This window comes from Rhamphochromis sp. 'chilingali' (assembly GCF_963969265.1).
Source record: "Rhamphochromis sp. 'chilingali' genome assembly, chromosome: 11".
In the NCBI taxonomy this organism is placed as follows: Eukaryota; Metazoa; Chordata; class Actinopteri; order Cichliformes; family Cichlidae; genus Rhamphochromis; species Rhamphochromis sp. 'chilingali'.
In genome coordinates, this window is record NC_137938.1 from 36914653 (window position 1) to 36935572 (window position 20920).

General features: G+C 41.1%; 1 protein-coding gene across 3 annotated transcripts in view; it reads left to right on the forward strand.

Annotated features, from left to right (window-relative positions):
* Positions 1-3456: 3456 nt before the first annotated feature.
* Positions 3457-20920, forward strand: part of LOC308406208 (uncharacterized protein) — a 29296-nt gene continuing 11832 nt past the window's right edge. Inside the window, exons 1-16 of one of the 3 annotated variants that reach the window (XM_080897076.1) lie at positions 3457-3638; positions 4148-4191; positions 6156-6408; positions 12194-12222; positions 12868-13402; positions 13626-13666; positions 13975-14248; positions 15086-15133; positions 15421-15464; positions 15838-16120; positions 16493-16536; positions 17094-17376; positions 17886-17929; positions 19273-19549; positions 20254-20301; positions 20589-20632. In XM_080897076.1, coding sequence (XP_080753202.1) covers positions 3467-3638; positions 4148-4191; positions 6156-6408; positions 12194-12222; positions 12868-13402; positions 13626-13666; positions 13975-14248; positions 15086-15133; positions 15421-15464; positions 15838-16120; positions 16493-16536; positions 17094-17376; positions 17886-17929; positions 19273-19549; positions 20254-20301; positions 20589-20632 — 2463 coding nt within the window. In that variant the 5' untranslated portion in view covers positions 3457-3466. The other 2 variants (XM_080897075.1, XM_080897077.1) reach the window with 2 other exon arrangements.

Sequence of the window (20920 nt, forward strand, 5' to 3'; positions counted from 1 at the left end):
TCTCTTTTACTGAGACCTGTGCATCTTTGAAATGCGTTGCCCCATAACTGATTACATGTTCTTTGCTTTTCTGAGTGAAACAAACAAATGAAATAAGATATAATATTATGCACATATATATAGTATGTATATATTTAATTTTGTTTTGATCACTGATATTGAAACCATTTTTTTAATTAGGCTAGTGAAGTTGTTGTTGGTTTCTTATCAGTTGCACTTCTCCATGGATGGTGCTATCAACAGCCGCCTACTGTGAGTGTGAGGTCTTGTTACTATGCTGGTACTGCTGTTGACGGTGCTGCAGCAGCAGTCCCTACAGCTAACATGTTGGTTAATTTGACACATTTTGCTTTATGTATATTAATTTTTTAGAGCAGCAGACCCAGACTTCAAACACAGGTTTTGGAGAACCTGTTTGGCTTCTATGCCTTGTCCAAGCCGCTGTTTATATTTATGTTTAACACAGAGAGAGAAGCTCAATTGTTTGAATTTATTTACAATTACAGTTTTCAAAAAATTCTGACCGTAAACAGCTTTCAAAGCTTTGATATTATTTGAGAATATATATCAGGTGATGGAATTTAATTTAAAGGTTTCTATGTCCCATTGAGCTTTTTGCACTAACTAGTGACAGTATAAAGGTAACACAGTCGTAATTTTGATCTCAAATTTCTGAGAGAAATAACTGAATTTAAAACATGGCAGACCTCAGGCCAGATTTAATTGGTAGACATATATGCATGCAATATGAAATTTATTATCCCAGATAGTCTAAGGAGCAAGGGCGTAGATTTGGCATGGACGGAAGGGACATGTCCCCACCAATAATCAGCGATTATTGAATTGTCCTCACCAATAACCTTGGCTCATGTGATTAGGTAGAGGATCATCAGGGGGTCCTTCGTCCGTCTTTGGGGGGAAACTCCCACTGGGTTTAAATCTGGGACTCTCCACCATTTGATCCTAGAACTGAAGAAGCTTCTTGGATGAGAGGTGACACGTCTTCAAGCAACTTAAAGAAGTCCAGACACTTTTCTTTCCAAGCTCCTTAGACTACGATGACCTGGATGACTGGGAACCTTCACAGACAATAATAATAATAGTGAATACACAGCAAGGTCTTCACACTGTGAATGCTCAGGCCCTCGTTACTAAATGTATCTGTGGTTTAGGTGATCATCAGAAAAATCATACATTATCATAGAAATGCCAAAAAAAGTCTTAGTGTGGAAATGATATATTTTCTTTATAAATGTTGGCCTTTTTATCTTTAAGTTTTTAGAGAAAACATGATTTAAATGTCTTTAATTAGTTTTAATATTTAAAACAGCAACAGAAACATTAATATTTAATTTTTCTTCATGAATGTTTGAATTTTCCAGGTTGCAACAATGGCAGCTGTTAAAGATCTGCTTCTAGAAACACGGGAGGATTTGAGTGATCAGGGTCTCAAGGAGTTCATGTGGTTCCTGCAGTTCACATGTTTTCAGAGGGGCCTTCCACAATTCCCACCGAGTACAAACAGAAAACATATAGTGAACGCGATGGTGCAAACATGTGGCCAACAGTCTGTGGAGGTAACCATTGATGTTTTCAGGGACATGCAGAGAACTGATCTGGTGCAGAGGCTGTCAGAGAGCAGCTCAGGACTCAAAGGTAAGAGAATAATTATCCCTAATAAAAAAAATTATCAAGAGTTGATTCAAAATCTTTGAACCAAGTCACAAAAACTGAACAATGGAAGCTTTTTTGTCTTCCTGAAAGAAGGCAGGAGGATTTTCTTCACTGAAGTGTTTAATAATAGATATTGTTAAATAAAACACAGACATTAATATTAAGATTACAAACGACTAAATTCTTTCCTTACACACTTAATTGTTTTCTGATCATTAACCCTGACGTTAAATAAGTTATGAATGGATTTAAGGTGGACGACAGACACTAGACAGACAATCATTGTGGAGCCTAAAGAGAACAAATGAAGTAATAGATAGATGAGGTGTTGTTCACAGCCGGCACCTTTCTAACTTTGCCAGCATCAGCTTTAAAATCTGTACCTGATCCTGAGAGTTGTTGTTGTGGCGGCTGAAAAGCTGCAGCCGTGTGTGTTTGTAACAGCAACCGAGTGTAAGTATGAATAAAGATTGTGCTGAAAAGCATTAAACTGTGGACGAGTCTGCTGTGGGGATACTACACTTTCTTTTCTCATGGTAACCATGATATTGTAATATTTCTCCCAGAGAAACTTTGTGGATGAATGCTGGGCTGCGCTGAGCCAGAAAGTGAGTAATATCACCTATGACTGTATTTAAATGATGCAGCGTTCACTGAACATGTTCAGTTTAAAAAACTCCTACATGTAGAAAAGATAAACAGAAAGATTAAATTCATCAGGTTGGAATAAATGTTAATCAGGTGTGTAATTATCACTTACATCATTTGCTTGTAACTGTGTCTGGTGTAATCTAAACATTTATGAGACGTTGATGAGATGGAAAAAAACCTGGAGAAAAGTCGCATTTACCTTTTTTTTCTCAGGTAGAAACGTTGGCGTCTGTTATTGAGCTGATTTTGGAAACCCTGGCTGGTCTGAGTTACTGGGAACTTGAGGTTTTCAAGGAAGTCCTGCGTAAAATTCATTACAAACATTAGTCACACATCCAAACAAACATCTACATGAGGACAGACCTGCAGGACACGGTGTTTTTCATGGTCCTGACTTACGGTGAGCGGTCAGTGGAGGAGACCATGGAGGGTTTAAACGAGATGAAGGGGACTGATCTGGCTCAGAGGCCGTCAGACTGCAGCCCAGAACCCAAAAGTAAGACAACAAAGAGGAAATAAGTTAAATGAACTATGGTGGTTAAGATGTCTCATAAGTAAAGTTTTTGTCTTTCATAAAAATATTGTAGAGAAAAGACAGATTGTTGTCCAAATCAGAATTTATGAGTGTTCAAGGAACAAAAAAATGACAAAGTGACTCCTTCAGTCTGAGAGACTGAATAACACAAACAGTGTCTATCATAGTTGAGCTTTAAATGTAATGTTGAAGATTATACAACTGTCAGTTGGTAAGTAAGTCTCTTGTGAGTGACTTTCAGCACTTTTCTCCTCAGAGAAACACTCTGTGGACGAACGACGCTCTGCACTGATCCACAGAGTGAGTCATGTCACATCTCTGATTCAGTACAAGACAGCAGGCTGAAAGTCAGAGGACTAAAGTATCATCAGTTCTCATGTTGAGTCATTTTTCTCATGATTTCTGCTTTTTTGTGATTATGAGAAATCATACTGAACTTTCTAAAAGAGCTTATTTGGATAAAATGGATAAATAAATAAATGTCCTGCAAATTGAATGACTTTTCCAGGTGGCAATGGTGGCAGCTGTGAAACAACTGCTTTTGGAAGCTTTGAATGATTTGAGCTCGAGGAGTTCAAGAGATTCCTGGAGTCAATTTTTCTTTGGATGAGTCTGTCATACAAATCACAGAGTCCATCATCAACCAGAGCAGATGTAGTGAATCTGATGGTGGATGAACTTGGTCATCAGTCTGTGGAGGTGACCAGAGAAGTTTTCATGCACATGAACAGAACTGATCTGGTGCAGAAGTTACCAGAGAGCAGCTCAGCATCCAGAGGTAAGACCAACATGCATGAGTGTAAACTCTGTGTCATCAACAGGTTTTTGTGTTGCTGGTGTCATGGTGGTGCAGTGGTTAGCACTGTGTCCTCACAGCATGAAGGTTGTGTGTTTGAGCCTCCTGGTTGGCTGGAACCTTTCTGTGTGGAGTTTGCATGTTCTCCCTGTGCCTGCATGCTTTTCCTCAGAGTGCTCTGGTTTCCAGTCCAAACACATGCTTGTTGGCTTTATTGCTGGTTCTAAATTAAATGTGGGTGTGAAAGGTTGTCTGTCTGTTTAAAACCTGAGGTGGACAGGTGTACCCTCTCTCATTATCACAGCTGGGAACCCCCAGTTACTTTGGTTGGACAGGATGGAGGGTTTCTTTGTTGGGTTCTTATGTCATTTTATTTAGTTTCACATGATTTTCTCTTTTAAATCATCTGTGTCGTCTGAAGGCTGATTCTACTTGGATGTGTGATGATGTTTGAATCCTCAGAGTTGATTGTAAATGTCTTTCCTCCTCAGAGAAACACTCTGTGGATGAACATGGAGCTGCACTGTTGAAGAGAGTGAGTGTGACTTTAACTCAGCTTTCATTCAGTAGATTCAGGCTGTAAATCATCCTCATCTTGAACATTAAACACGATGAAACAGACGAAGCATCTTTGAAACTGGATGCTTCTCACAGTGTTAATGTGGAGTCTGCAGCAATAATGTTTCCACTGACGACAGAGTGAAGGACTCCGCCCTCAAACCAGCGTTCGTCCCTGTACCATTGTTAATTCAGTGGGTTGGTTTCGCCCCCTGTTGGCTCTCCAGGAAACTGCAGGTCTTCCTGGTCGTTGACAAATGTTTAGTGAATAACAGAAACACACAGTATTAAAGATTTATACCGTCTGTGGTAAATTACAGCTTAAAAACTTGCGTGTTCAGTCAGACATAAGTAGCTCTAGTTAGCATGTGAATGTGATGCTTACTTTGGATTATGGAACTTTTTCCGGTATTCAGGCGGGCTGACAGCTGGGAGGAGAGAGACGCAGAAAAGCGGAAGTTTTTCCGCCTCAGCGTTTACAGAAAGTGAGAGAAAGCAGCGGGAGAACAGTGCCTCACACTAAGCTGCTTCACAAACACTGAAGAATGATTTTCCATCAGCAGTGATTCCTGGTGTTCACATTTTACATGAAGTATTGAAGGTAAGCGCGGCATTAAGTTCTGCTTCCTCGTTGAAGTTCACGTTCGTAGTTCTGCTTCCTTGTTAGGGGAGTGCGAAGGCCCTCTATCTGCTCTGTTTCTTATTATTATTATTATTCAGGCAAAACAAGGGCCTGTTTGAGGGCCTAAACATGCTCAAAGACTCATGAAGTTTTGCACACGCATCAGGTCTGGTGAAACATTTCGTATTTTAATGGTTTTACATATGAGCATTTGAAAATGGCTCCGTAGCGCCACCTATTTGGGGTTTGATAACCTTCATATTTGGTCAGTGTCAACTACACACCCGGGCCATGTTAAACTGCGGAGCTTTTGAGTTTTCGGGACACTTTGGGGTACAGTATAGTGATGGGTGACATCTGCAACTTTCATTTCAATCAAATTTCTCCAGGAAAGACTTTTTTTTTTTGCCTGTCCCGTTTGGATCTTTAGCCATCAGAATTGTTGTCTGAAGGCCAAGAAAGATGCTGTACTTTACCAATTGGATCATCGTAGCCTTGCCATATTTGTCCATTTGATTGACCTTCATTATAATTATGTATTTATTTTATTTTTGGTTGTTACAGGCCGGACAGACATGACTGGGGGATAGGACAGGGAGAAAGAATGAAAGAAAGAGAGGGAGAGAAAGAGTTTTTATTTATTTTTACCTGGATCACCTGTTGAGAAAGAAAAAAGAAAACAAGCAGAAGAAGACGAGAGCAATAGAATAAACAACATCATGATGATCTATGTGAATATAACAGTAAATACTAAATGTTAAACCTTATTGTGCAGCACGTAAGATCGACAGCGCACAGTGTGCTTTGAGGTAGGAGCCAAAAAGGGTGTAGTTTGTGTGTGTGAGTCCCGTGTGTACACCTGTGAACGCGCTTGTTTTTAAAAGGCTTCTTCATGTAAGTAAATAAAAGCCTTGTTGAGAATTAAAGTGTTTCTCACCTGTGAGAATCTAGAGGGCTTTTAATTTGAAAGAGTTTGTATAAACCAGGGGTGGGCAATTCATTTTCTCAAGGAGGCACATTTGAAAACGAGACTGTTGTGGAGGGCCTTTCCAACAAGCTGAACTCAAACTCACACACACTCACACACTCACGCTGCTGTGGGTTGCATGTTTTTATTACACAATTTTACTCAAGTTTCAAGCTGATGTTTGACGTTCACGTCCAATCACAGTTTTCATTTGGGTGATGGAAAAGTAACAAACGTCCATGTCAGTAATGTTGTCATTAGTGAAATACAAAGCAGTCAGTTTCCATCCATCAAATGAACAAACAGCAGACATGCTGTCCTTCATGTATAATATGATTTCTTCATTTTCCAGGTGGTAACTATGACGACTAAGAAGCTGCTCATTGAAACACTGAACCAGTTGAGTCCAGAGGACTTTGCTGAGTTCAAGTCACTCATTGAACTGGAGAAAGATCTATCATCCAAGCCAAGGGGACGACTGAAAACAGCAAACACACAGGATGTAGTGAAGCTGATGGTGGAGACGTACAGAGGAGAGAGAGTGGAGGAGACCAGAAAGGCTTTAATGAAGATGAACAGGACTGATCTGGTGCAGAGATTATCAGGTATCACCTCAGGAACCACAAATAAGAGAACAAAGACTTAAATATGTGCGAATACTGCACATAGTTTATCACATTCATATGAAACCAGGTGCTGACTGATAGAAAAATCTCTTGACTCTGTGTTGTGTAGTGAATGATGAACAAAGACGTTTATATTTTCGTGCTGCTTTTTATAACGTGGATTAGAGCAGAATATGTGCAGGTCAGGCAGGCTGGCTCATTACAGGAGGCTCAAACACAGCACACTACAAAATAATAGCAGCTTATAGCCGGTGTGCAGTGATATTATGTGACTGTTTCAGGACTTCACAATTACAACAAACCACTGAAACTCTTCTTATTAACAGTTAGACAGCTACAGAGGTCACATGCTCTGTATAGTGGTCGCACTCATGCTGATACCTAATGATCCCACACAGTGCAGTGATCCACTGCCTCTGAGAGAGGGCGCCATTGAGCCAATAAACATCACAAATCCATTGTGGTTATTATGGAATCACATACAACATAAACACTGTTACACAAGCTCAGTTACAGTATTTTGATCAGATCAGAACAAAAACATCCAACATCATTCAACATGGTTGGAAAGTCTTCAAGCAGCTCTACAGGTTATAATTATGTCACTATTAACCCTCATCATACTGACTGAAGTCTGTGGTAGATTTTTGTCATACCTCACAGATGTGTTTTTTTCTATCATTTAAATTTTTAATGAATTTGTCAGTTTGTTGCTAATGTTTCACACAATTTTCTATTTCTGCTTTGATTGGTGCTTCTTTAAAAATACAAATGTTTGTAGGTGTCAGAGGACTCCAGTCAAACAATTCCACCTTTACAGTTTTAATAAATGGGACTTATTAACTGTATTGTGAATTTATTCAGTTGCAGCTGGTCCTAAATTAAAGTAACACACAGTATCTAGTATCTGTCAGTGTCTATAAAGAAGAAAGACTCAGATGCCATCACTGCCTTCATCGTCTGGATGGGGAACTTTCCAGAAGTTATCAGAATGTTGGAGACGTAGCTGCATCTACTGTACCTGAGAGAGCTGGAGTTCTCTGGTCACGCAACCCATATCAAGGAAGCATGTAACAGACACGCATGTGCAGCACGCTTTGGAGAGACAAAGCGCTTCATGGAGTCATGACCTCCAGCTCTCACTGGGGCAGTTTGAATCTGAATGTGCAACAAGTGGGTGAAAGTAGCACCTCCAAGTTTTAGGCCATGGTTCTCAGCTGGTAAAGGGTGGAGTGCTCACTCCAGGTCACGGACGAGTTCCCCCATTTGGAGGAGTTTAAGTATCTAAGGGTGTCGTTCACAGGGGAGGGGAGAGTGGAGCAGGAGACTGACAGATAGATTAGTGCTGTGTTTGCAGTGGTGTGGATGCTATGCTGATCTGCCCTGGTGAGGAGAGAGCGGGCCCTGATGTTTTAGATTTGTAGGTGGAGCTATGTTCCTGCCCATGCATATGGTCACAAGCTCTGAGGACTGAAAGAAGGAGATTATGGATACAAACAGAAATGAGTTTCCTTTAAGTCTATCTGGGAATGTCCTACCAGGAGGAGGCTGCTGGACAGATCTAGACATATCTGGCTGATCCTCTGAGTCTTATCCAGTAGATAATGCAGGGTTCTGGAGCCGATGTAGGTGAGGGGACTGGTCCAGCCTCACTGCCTTGACATGCAAGTGTCTGCCCTACTTTCCCTGATATGAAGAAACCTGAGTAGCCTTGCAGGTCAAATCTCTCTAATCTCTGGTCCAAAGGGCCAGGACTGTCCAGGACTGTCCGCTGAAGTCCATCGAGGATGTTTTCAGGAGAGGATGTTGTCTAACCTTTTCTTCTTTTTTTTTTCTTTTTTTTTTTTTTTAATAGGACAGGGGGAAAGAATGAAAGAAAGAGGGGGAGAGAAGGAAAGAAAACCAAAGGGGAGAAGAGACGGTGAGAAGGGGGGGAAGAGAGAAAAAAACAAACAAACAACAAAAAAAACTCCTGGGTCACCTGCATGGAGAAAACAAACAAAAAAACAAACAGAGGAGACGGCAAACAACAAAGAGCAACATAATAATAGAAAAAAAAAGCACCATCACAATAAACTAGCTAGTCATAGATATCAATAGTTACTAAATAATAGACGATATTGTTCAGCACGCAAGATAGACAGCGCACAGTGTGCTTTGAGGCAGCAGCCAAGAAAGCTTTAGTCCGCGTCTGTGAATACCCATGTGTAACACCTGTGTGGATCAGCATGCTTGCATTCCAAAGATTTCTCCATGTAATGATCTGCTAGGGAGTGTGGGGAGCCACAGCCCTGTCCTCTATGGTATCAAGCGGGTATGGAGGAGATCAAAACTCCAGACATCCAGAGGCCCCCAGAACACAAGAGACCAAGGAAGACCCACAGAGGGGCAGCCGCGCCACTGTCCCAGTAAGAGCTAAGGAGAGTCCCAGATGAGGGCTCATTCAGCAGCCGCGGAGCAGAAGCCAGGGGGAGTTGCAGTGATGCGCCCGTGAGCTCCGCCGGCAGCCAGCTGTGCCTGAGTGACCGAGCCCCAGGCTGAGAGGCCGGGGGCACCCCACCTCCGAAATGGCCCGAGCGAGCCCCAATAAGCGGCCGCCAAGGAGTGAGCCGGTGTGTACCCGGACGCCCACCCCCAGATACAAAGAACCACCAACGCACCGACACCTGAGGGAGTCCGCCACCGGCAGGGGAAGTGGTGGTGGGTGGAGATAGGCCTCCAAACCTTGGAAGGCCCGAGATGTCCCCAGAGAGGTGGCGTCTGACACCCAACCTGACATATAAATACAAACATACAGGCGCACACAGACACAAACATCCATTCCCACCCTCATGCTCTCATATGCACTCACTCCACACTCAACCAACGTGGAGACAAATATAAAGAGACACTGTATACGCGATCACACTCCCCAAGCGTACTCTACAAACCGGGTCTAGGTACCCCTGCCCCTGGAGGGGGGAACTGCACCCAGACCCAGGTGGTGTTACCCTTTTCCCTGCGGTGGGGGGAGGCAGACCGCCCCGACTCCGCAGCAGCAGGGAGGCCCCACACCCCAGACCGCAGCCGGACGGCCAACTCCTCCTACTAGCCCTCCCGCTCCAGCAGGCCGCAGAGAACGGGGGTGAGAGAAGACTCCAAACCTCCCTCCACCCGCTCATAGTAGTGTTGACGCATGTGTGTTCTAAGGTGCAATTAAAACCTAGGAGGGCTTGGAGCTACCTGCCAGAGAGCAGCAGGTAAGCGCATAGTCCCTCCTGTTAGCCCTCAATGTCTACGTGTATTTAAAATTGAGAGGTGGGCAACGATGCCAGGGGTGAGGTGTACACCCTGATGGTAACTTGGACTCCGTGTATTGTGCCCACCCCCAAGATCCTATATGTATGTGTAATGAGAGTGTGAATAATGTGAATGTCTAAGTTGTGGGATAAAATTGAGGCAGAGGCAGCCAGAAGGGGACAGAGGGGGGGGTAGCCTCCTCTGCATCCTGGTGACATACCCCTACTCCAAGGCCCTGCATGTGTGGGTGGTTGTGGTGGAGCGGGAGGAGGGAGGCAGTTGGAGATGGGGAGGGAAGGAAGGGAGGGGCAGTGACCCCTCCCTGGGGCCAGCTGACCCCAGTAGGCACTCCCACACTCCGCGACCCGCCAGGGAAAAGGGGGCCCAGGCCCATCCAGACCGGGGCCCAGTGCAGCAGCGCCCCCCGGCCCCACAGAGCCCGGGACAGTCCACCCAACCCCACCACAGAGAAAACTGATGTTGTCTAACCTAACGTTCATCATGGACAGCACCTCCCACTGTCACGGTCCTGGGTCGGTGAGCCAGTGTTTTGAGTTTTGTACTTTTGTTTTCTTAGGATGATTGTGGTTTGGGTTTCAGTTTGTACTTCTAGCTCTTCTGTTCTCCTTGGATTGAGAGTTCTACTGCTTAGGTTTGGGTCCCTGTACCCCCATGTTCTGTGTAGTTTACTTCTGTCCTCGTGTTTGCCTTCTCGTTCCCCAGTCAGTAGTGTCTCATGTTGCTCTTGTCCCTGTACTCAGTGTTCCCTCTGTTCAGTGTCTAGTCTGGGTCTCTGTGTCTGTCGTGTACTTCCTGTTTTACTTTGACAGTCTCTCGTCAGTGTACGTCATGTTGTGTTTGCTCTTTCCTTGTCTCATTGTTACTATTAGTGTCAGCTGTGTTCCCTGTGTGCTCCTACGTCCCTCGTTAGCTTTCTGTGTATTTATGTCGGAGTCTCCCTTGGATCTGTGTCGCGTCGTCACTCATGGTTGTGTGGAATTCTCCGAGTGTTCAGCTGACTAGTTTTTCCCAGTTGAGTTTTGTATTGTTTATTTGCCCTTTCTGTAAACAAAGCCATTTTTTGAGTTACGTCTTGTTTCTGTGAGTCTGCATCTGGGTCCTCTCCTGCCAGCACACAGCCGCTCCTTGACACCCACCCCCTGCATGGGACTGTAGGAGCACTGTTACACTCACAGCGTAGGAAGGAGCGCTACTGTAGGTCATTCTCAGCAGGTTATCTTACTCATCAGCTTGTTTGTTCACTGTGCATTTCACCATAAACAACACACACACACACACACACACACACACACACACACACACACACACATTCTTGTACAGAAAAAGTGAAAAACTAAAATAATGTAAAAAGAATAATCAAATCACATCAATTGTAATTAATAGTTTACGTTTAATTTTAGTTATTAACTTAATTAACGCACTCCAAGCTAATGCTGATTATGTTCTTATCTTTGGGGGAGAGGTTGGTGGTGAGAGAGGCACTTCCAGCATGAAGATGTGTTCCACCTTCATGGAAACAATCTGAAACGCAGGATTCCTTCATAGATCCCATATCTTCTCAAAGCTACATAATCCACAGGGAAACCCTGGGAGTCTTGAGAAGCTGCGTTTTATTTGCTCGCTATGTAACCCACAAATATGAGCATTTGCACGACCTCCATAAAGGGAACAAGTAACTTTGAGAAGAACAGACTGTACGCAGTGAAGGAAGCCACCTGGCGGGACAAGATACTGACATCATCCTGGGAGGGCTGCACTCACATCATATAACCACTCACACTGTATAACCACGCTTGCACAACACACTTTCTAACCATATATAGTAATTTGTCTTAGTTAATACAGCAACGAGCTTTATGAATAGTCATGTGTGTAAACAATAAAAACGACCTGCAGGGGGGAAGCAAGTTGAAGTGGGTTGGAGATCAACTGCTTCCCTCTCGCGAGTGAAAACTTGAGCTGTGTGTGACCTCGTTCCTGAGTGAGTTTCTGTTTATCCAGCAGTATCAGGGGTAAAACTCTGACAGCGCTCTTCTGGACAGAGATCTCTAATGTTTTCCTGGGATCTGCTGGAGCCACTATGCCACCTGGGTGACGTCCCAGCTGGTATGGCTTCATATTTATGTCTCTCACTCCAAGTTACGGTTGGTTAGCATGGGAGAGGCAGCCTGGGACCCTCATTGGACAGAAACGCCCCGGTCTGGAGTCGACTCCCGTCACGTTCAAAGACATGTAGTGTATATTTATATATGTGTGTGAGTATATATACACACACATAAAAGTGATCAGAGTATCCTGTGTGTGCTCTCATTCACAAAGTTAGGCCTCTCTCTAAAATCATTATTAACGAGTTAACGAGGTTTAAGTGTCACTTTGATGTGAAATCTTTCATGTTCTAAATCCTCATAAAGCCTGATGATAAAACAGTTTCTAATCTGACTTTTTCTCTTTCTTTTCTCCTCAGACAAACAGTTTCCTCCACTGAGCCAGAGAGTGAGTAACGTCACATCAGTCGACTTCACACAGTTCAGCTTTGATTCAGTAGATGAAGACTGAAAATGATCTTCATCTTAAACACAAATCATACACATGAGATTCAAGCTGCAGCTTTGTCATGTACACATGAGTTTTATACATGATTGGTGTAGAAATATTAAACCTTATTTACATTTTAAAAGCAGATTAAATTCAAGTCTTTCTGTTTATCAGTAAAGATGTGAGCAGTTAAAGCTCCCCTCTGTTTGTAAAATCAGGAGACTCACTGCAGTTTTTGTAGCTCAGTCTTTGACAGAGTTACAGTCAGGCAGTAAAACAGAGTCACAAACCTGTTCATGAAAATTAAATCCTTCAAAAAGAGGAAAAAATGAGCCAAGAAATAAAAAACCAATCCAAGCAGGTACCCACCGAGCACCAGATGTTCATGGAGGTTATTTTCTGCTCTACATCTGGTCGACCGGTCATGACCTTAAAAAGACGCAGCTTTATGTCTGAAGGTCAAAGGTCATCTTTTCAGGTTTTTAGAAGGAATTGGATTCAAACATGAATTTATTTTTAGCACACTAAAATGTTTCTGTTGATTAACAATCAAACAGATATTTGAATGGTGCATCGCTGTCATGTGACCTCTGTTTTTACCAGGTGGAAACGATGGAGTCTCTTATTGAGCTGCTTTTGGAGACACTGGCTGATCTGAGAGGCAGCGAGGTCAGAGACTTCATCCAGATCCTGAGAAGAAAACATGGCTCAATGATCCCCATGAGTCCGCCTGAGATGTCAGACTCATGGTGCTCAATGATCCCCATGAGTCCGCCTGAGATGTCAGACTCATGGTGCTCAATGATCCCCATGAGTCCGCCTGAGATGTCAGACTCATGGTGCTCAATGATCCCCATGAGTCCGCCTGAGATGTCAGACTCATGGGGCTCAATGAGCTCCATGAGTCTGCCTGAGATGTCAGACCTGCAGGATGTGCTGGACATGCTGGACGTGCAGGACGTGCAGGACGTGCAGGACCTGAAGGACCTGCAGGACGTGCAGGACATGCAGGACGTGGTGTTTTTGATGGTGAGGACTTTTGGCCAACAGTCAGTGGAGAAGATCGTGGAGGTCTTAAAGGAGATGAAGAGGACTGATCTGGCTCAGAGGCTGACAGACAGCAGCTCAGAAGCTCAAAGTAAGATAAAGACAAAACATGTTAAAATCATAAAAGTGTTTCTGCTTCAGTTCATATTAGAAACAGTCAGATTTACAGAGCAAAGAGAGCATTGTTGACGAGCAGAAAATGATGTTCAGCAGGTTTAAATGTAACTTTTTTTTTGATCTCTGTGTATTTTTTAAAGCTCGATTAGCTTTTATTAAACACTTATTTCTATTTCTGTTAATTTCTCTTTTTTCAGACAAACATGTGGATGAACATCTGTCTGCACTGATCCATAAAGTGAGTAACGTCTCATCTGTCTGACTCTGCAGAGTTCAGCTTTGATTCAATAAGATGCAGTTTGAAAATCATAATTTCATCATTTAGATTAAACAGTTGTCACAGAAATGTTTTTAGATTTAAAATCAAAGATTATTAAAAAGTGTGTTTACATAAATACATCTTAATAAATAAGATAATAAAAGAAAACAAAGTGTTTCAGAGAAAACATTGAAAACATTCAAAGTTTAAAACAGCTACAAAAACATAAATCTGTAATTTTCTCAGTGAGGAAACATTTTTTCTTTATGAATGTTTGAATTTTCCAGGTTGCAACAATGGCAGCTGTTACAGATGTGCTTCTAGAAACACTGGAGGATTTGAGTGATCAGGATCTCAACAAATTCAAGTTGTTCCTGCAGTTCACTTGTTTTCAGAAGAGTCTTCCACAAATCAAACTGAATGATGACAGAAGAGGAATAGTGAATAATATGATTGATAAACTTGGTCATCAGTCTGTGGAGGTGATCAGGGAGGTTTTAACAGACATGCAGAGAACTGATCTGGTGCAGAGGCTGTCAGAGAGCAGCTCAGGACTCAAAGGTAAGAGGAAATAATCTGTCAGAGTTTCTGTAATAACTTTAATACATTTTATTTATTCATTAAAGTTTATTTAACCAGGAAAAAATAAACTTGTGACATTAAAAATCTGTTTTACAAGAGTGTCCTGGCCAAGAAGGACAGCTGTACAATAATCATAAGCTGCATAAATTAATACAACAGATATGTTGGGATTATTCTTAACTGTGTGTGGAAGGATTTTAAATATAATATTACACCTTACAGTAAAAATTAATTTAAAGAATTAAATCAGAGAAACTCACAACAAGAACTGCATAATATAAACTTTATTATCATTTATAAATGAAAGAATTTGTTTCCTCTGATTTATTTTGGACAGACGTTGATAAATGAACACATTCAGGTTGTACAAACACAGTAAAATTAAACAGATTTGTTTTCATATTTCAATGTTTAAAGTAAAAATATTCAGCTTATTGAATCAGTGACTTTCTTTAGTAAATGTTCTTTTAAAGCTCTTTGAACTTCTTTCCTTTGAAAATATTTTTCTTTGTTTTTTGCATTTTGAGCTCATTAATATCAGTCTTGTGTTGTAAATGGATCTTTATGTTAGCTTTGATTGAAACTCCACTATGGAGACAGACGACCTGTATGAGGTAAATGATTCAAAGTCTTTTCAGTGATTTCTCTGTGATTGTGTAACTATGGCCTCCTCCTGCCTTCAGTCAGCACAGCTGAAAGTGAAATATTAAAGCTTTTTATTGTCAGGACTCAGTGTTATACTCAGGATGAGCACACATAAAGGACACACACAGTGTCTGTGTCATGTAGTTACAGTTTGTATTCAATGTGTTGCAGCTGCAGGATCATCAGCTGAAGGATTTGATGTGGAGGAAACAGAGAAAGGTCAGTGTCCAGAAAACACATGAATCAATAAATACACTCATTGATATGAAGATGAAGAAGATGAAGAAGAAGAATTACTGAATGAAACAGAACTGGATCATTTCCTCACACGTTGATAGTTTCCCATCAAATATGACTTCATGTTAACAAGTTTAATGTTGTTATTAATCCAACTTACAAGGATCATCAGAATGAAATCAAAGCATCAGTTATTTCAAAGTGTCTGATTATTAACACTGATGTTAAATCAGTCATGAATGAAGCTTTTAATCTTTCTTTTCTGTCAGAGAAACACTCTGAGGATGAACGTTGGCCTGCACTGATCCACAAAGTGAGTCATGTCACATCTGTCTGACTTCAGATCATCCAGCTTTCATTTCATAAACACAGGATAGAAATCTTCAATAGAAACAAATGATTTGATTTTGATTGGAAAAGTCAAAGTTTGATAAGTTGAGCGTGTGCAGTGAGGGAGGTCTGCAGCAGGTCAGAAAAGTCCTGAACTTGTTAACAGAAGCAGAATAATTGTTAATCAGCTGTTTGTGATCATTGTGACAAATATGACCAATGACATCATCACCTTATGTGATGGATGATGTCATCTAAACACATCTACATTTGTAAAGTGTTGATGAGAAAACAAACAAACCTGAAAGTGAGAAATGTCACATTTATCTCATGAACATTTTCTTTGAATTTTCCAGGTAGAAACGATGGAGTCTGTTATTGAGCTGCTGCTGGAAACTCTGGATGGTCTCAATGAGCCGGAGCTGCACGAGTTCAACTGGACCCTGCGACGAATTCATCGCAAATTTGACTCAGACTTCTCATGGATGTGGTACATGAGGACAGACCTGCAGGACACAGTGTTTCTGATGGTGCAGACTTACGGCCAACAGTCAGTGGAGAAGACCATGGAGGTCTTAAAGAAGATGAAGAGGACTGATCTGGCTCAGAGGCTGTCAGACTGCAGCTCACTGCCTCGAAGTAAGACAACAAAATCAAAACTCATTAAAGTCATAAAACTGTTTTCATGTCTCATAAACGTCTGACTAAAGTCTTCTTTGACTTTATAAATAATATTTGTAATAAAGACAAAAACACACATCTTTAAAACATATTTTATGGCTGTTCTGGAAAAATCTACTTCAATAAATACATAAAAATGAGACCAGATTAAATCCAAATACTTTGTGAGGAGGAGTAAAAATGACTCCTTCATACTGTTTATTATTGCTGAGGAGGTTTCAGTGTAATTCTGCATATTGTCCATTTTTCCAAAGTCATATTTCCTGAATAATTGTCAGTTAGTTGTTAAATGTGTTTGTCATGAGTGACTTTGAGCACTTTTCTCCTCAGAGAAACACTCTGTGGATGAACGACGCTCTGCACTGATCCACAAAGTGAGTCATGTCACATCTCTGATTCAGTACAAGACAGCAGGCTGAAAGTCAGAGGACTAAAGTATCATCAGTTCTCATGTTGAGTCATTTTTCTCATGATTTCTGCTGGATGTTTGTGACAAACTGAAGCTTCATTCAGTTTGACTTCTTCAGCAGTAATTTTCTGCAACACTAATGTCAGGATGTCTTTACCACTGAGGATGAGCTGAGGAAGTGTCAGCATGTACATTTGTCCTGACTCTTCAACAGGACAGAGAAATCTGAAAACATCAAACACTTTCAGCTTAAACAGGAAACTTTATTCTACTTACAAATATTAATAAAGAATGAAAGATGATGTGAAATCAGGGAAAGATTCTTGATGGATATATTTCAGTTTTTATCTGCACAGTGAGAGAAGAACTGCAGCCTGTAAAGAAAAAGTATTCAAACCCATAAAAGTGGATCACAGTTTTAGATTTTCTTCATTTTTTTCATAAACGTACCGCAACTAGTAAATAGATGCTTGTGTTTGGCTAAATAAATATGTGACCCCGTGATTGTGTTTATTGTTCCAGGCGGCAACAATGGCAGCTGTTAAACATCTGCTTTTAGAAACTTTGAATGATTTGAGTCGTGAGGAGCTCAAGAAATTTAAGAGGATCCTGCAGACAATCCTTCCTTGGACGAATCTGTCATTCTTCTCAAACAGGTTGAGGCGATCAGACAGAGCAGATATAATGAATCTGATGGTGGATGAACTTGGTCATCAGTCTGTGGAGGTGACCAGAGAAGTTTTCATGCACATGAACAGAACTGATCCGGTGCAGAAGTTACCAGAGAGCAGCTCAGCATCCAGAGGTAAGACCAACATGCATGAGTGTAAACTCTGTGTCATCAACAGGTTTTTGTGTTGCTGGTGTCATGGTGGTGCAGTGGTTAGCACTGTGTCCTCACAGCATGAAGGTTGTGTGTTTGAGCCTCCTGGTTGGCTGGAACCTTTCTGTGTGGAGTTTGCATGTTCTCCCTGTGCCTGCATGCTTTTCCTCAGAGTGCTCTGGTTTCCAGTCCAAACACATGCTTGTTGGCTTTATTGCTGGTTCTAAATTAAATGTGGGTGTGAAAGGTTGTCTGTCTGTTTAAAACCTGAGGTGGACAGGTGTACCCTCTCTCATTATCACAGCTGGGAACCCCCAGTTACTTTGGTTGGACAGGATGGAGGGTTTCTTTGTTGGGTTCTTATGTCATTTTATTTAGTTTCACATGATTTTCTCTTTTAAATCATCTGTGTCGTCTGAAGGCTGATTCTACTTGGATGTGTGATGATGTTTGAATCCTCAGAGTTGATGGTAAATGTCTTTCCTCCTCAGAGAAACACTCTGTGGATGAACATGGAGCTGCACTGTTGAAGAGAGTGAGTGTGACTTTAACTCAGCTTTCATTCAGTAGATTCAGGCTGTAAATCATCCTCATCTTGAACATTAAACACGATGAAACAGACGAAGCATCTCTGAAACTGGATGCTTCTCACAGTGTTAATGTGGAGTCTGCAGCAATAATGTTTCCACTGACGACAGAGTGAAGGATCTACTCCTGACGATAAAACCAGGAAATGACATCTTTAGATTTTTCTTTGTCTTTGAAAATCTTCAACATCAAAAGTCCTAAAATATCCATTTCCACCTTTCATGCACTCACTTTACTTTTTAAAAAATCAAAACACAAACATTCAGTTAGAGAAATAAGAACATTTAGTTTTTAGTCCTGATGGAGAGGGAGTCTTATGAGACCAAAGTTTTACAGACACATAAAAACATTTCATGAAGGCAGCGAGGTAAACATCATCAGCACCACAGATGTTACCAGCTGTTCCTTCAGTGATCATTCTGAAGAATATTATTAATTGTAAATTTTTTATGGGTTTTATTACAATTTTATAAAGCTGGGCAGCACGGTGGCACGGTGGTTAGCACTGTTGCCGCACAGCAAGAAGGTCCTGAGTTCAATTCCACCATCAGGCCGGGGTCTTTCTGTGTGGAGTTTGCATGTTCTCCCCGTGTTTGCGTTGGTTCCCTCCGGGTACTCCGGCTTCCTCCCACCGTCCAAAGACATGCAGCTTGTGGGGATAGGTTAATTGGATAATCCAAATTGTCACTAGGTGTGAATGTGCGAGTGAAAGTGAGTATGAATGGTTGTCTGTCCCTGTGTGTTGGCCCTGCGACAGACTGGCGACCTGTCCAGGGTGTACCCCGCCTCTCGCCCTATGACAGCTGGGATAGGCTCCAGCGCCCCCTGCGACCCTGAAAAGGAGAAGCGGAAGCGAATGGATGGATGGATGGATGGATAGATTTTATAAAGCTGCACAACTAGTTTGAACTTCATCTTGATTTGTCTTTACAAATTAAATTAGCATAATTTAAAATGAAAAGTGAAGAGACACACACACACACACACACACACACACACACACACACACACACACACACACACACACAATAAATACATAAATAAAGAGGTGGAAGACGAGAAAGGAGAATTGTACAGATGTGGAAATGTTCTGTTTACACGAGAGCGCAATTGTCTGTCAGAAAAATCAATACTGAACGAAATAATTGTGATTTTGATTTTCCAATAATCATGCAGCTCTAATATTCTACATGTCTACTTCAGAGACACTGAGGAAGTTCAGAGAAATCAAACTTTAAATCTCCTCACAGTGAAATGACAGTAACTTAATAAATGCTTTGTATTTTTCAGGAAGAAGCACTGACAGCTGTTAGAAACATTCTTGTGGAAATCCTGAGACATTTGAATCAAAAGGATCTCGAGGAATTCAATTTGTTGCTGCAGTTCACGTGCTTTAAAATGGGCCTGCCACGAATACAGATATATACAAACATGACAGATGAACTAGTGAAACAGATGGTTGATAAATGGGGTCATCAGTCTGTGGAGGTGATCAGGGAGGTTTTAACAGACATGCAGAGAACTGATCTGGTGCAGAGGCTGTCAGAGAGCAGCTCAGGACTCAAAGGTAAGAGGAAATAATCTGTCAGAGTTTCTGTAATAATGTCAATAAATATGGTGGGATTATTTTTAACGGAGTGTAAAAGTATTAAAAACATAATATTACAGCTCAAACTGAAAACAAAATCAAAAGAATTAAATCAGAGAAACTCACAACAAGAACTGCATAATATAAACTTTATTATCATTTATAAATGAAAGAATTAGTTTCCTCTGATTTATTTTGGACAGACGTTGATAAATGAACACATTCAGGTTGTACAAACACAGTAAAATTAAACAGATTTGTTTTCATATTTCAGTGTTTTAAAGTAAAAATATTCAGCTTATTGAATCAGTGACTTTCTTTAGTAAATGTTCTTTTAAAGCTCTTTGAACTTCTTTCCTTTGAAAATATTTTTCTTTGTTTTTTGCATTTTGAGCTCATTAATATCAGTCTTGTGTTGTAAATGGATCTTTATGTTAGCTTTGATTGAAACTCCACTATGGAGACAGACGACCTGTATGAGGTAAATGATTCAAAGTCTTTTCAGTGATTTCTCTGTGATTGTGTAACTATGGCCTCCTCCTGCCTTCAGTCAGCACAGCTGAAAGTGAAATATTAAAGCTTTTTATTGTCAGGACTCAGTGTTATACTCAGGATGAGCACACATAAAGGACACACACAGTGTCTGTGTCATGTAGTTACAGTTTGTATTCAATGTGTTGCAGCTGCAGGATCATCAGCTGAAGGATTTGATGTGGAGGAAACAGAGAAAGGTCAGTGTCCAGAAAACACATGAATCAATAAATACACTCATTGATATGAAGATGAAGAAGATGAAGAAGAAGAATTACTGAATGAAACAGAACTGGATCATTTCCTCACACGTTGATAGTTTCCCATCAAATATGACTTCATGTTAACAAGTTTAATGTTGTTATTAATCCAACTTACAAGGATCATCAGAATGAAATCAAAGCATCAGTTATTTCAAAGTGTCTGATTATTAACACTGATGTTAAATCAGTCATGAATGAAGCTTTTAATCTTTCTTTTCTGTCAGAGAAACACTCTGAGGATGAACGTTGGCCTGCACTGATCCACAAAGTGAGTCATGTCACATCTGTCTGACTTCAGATCATCCAGCTTTCATTTCATAAACACAGGATAGAAATCTTCAATAGAAACAAATGATTTGATTTTGATTGGAAAAGTCAAAGTTTGATAAGTTGAGCGTGTGCAGTGAGGGAGGTCTGCAGCAGGTCAGAAAAGTCCTGAACTTGTTAACAGAAGCAGAATAATTGTTAATCAGCTGTTTGTGATCATTGTGACAAATATGACCAATGACATCATCACCTTATGTGATGGATGATGTCATCTAAACACATCTACATT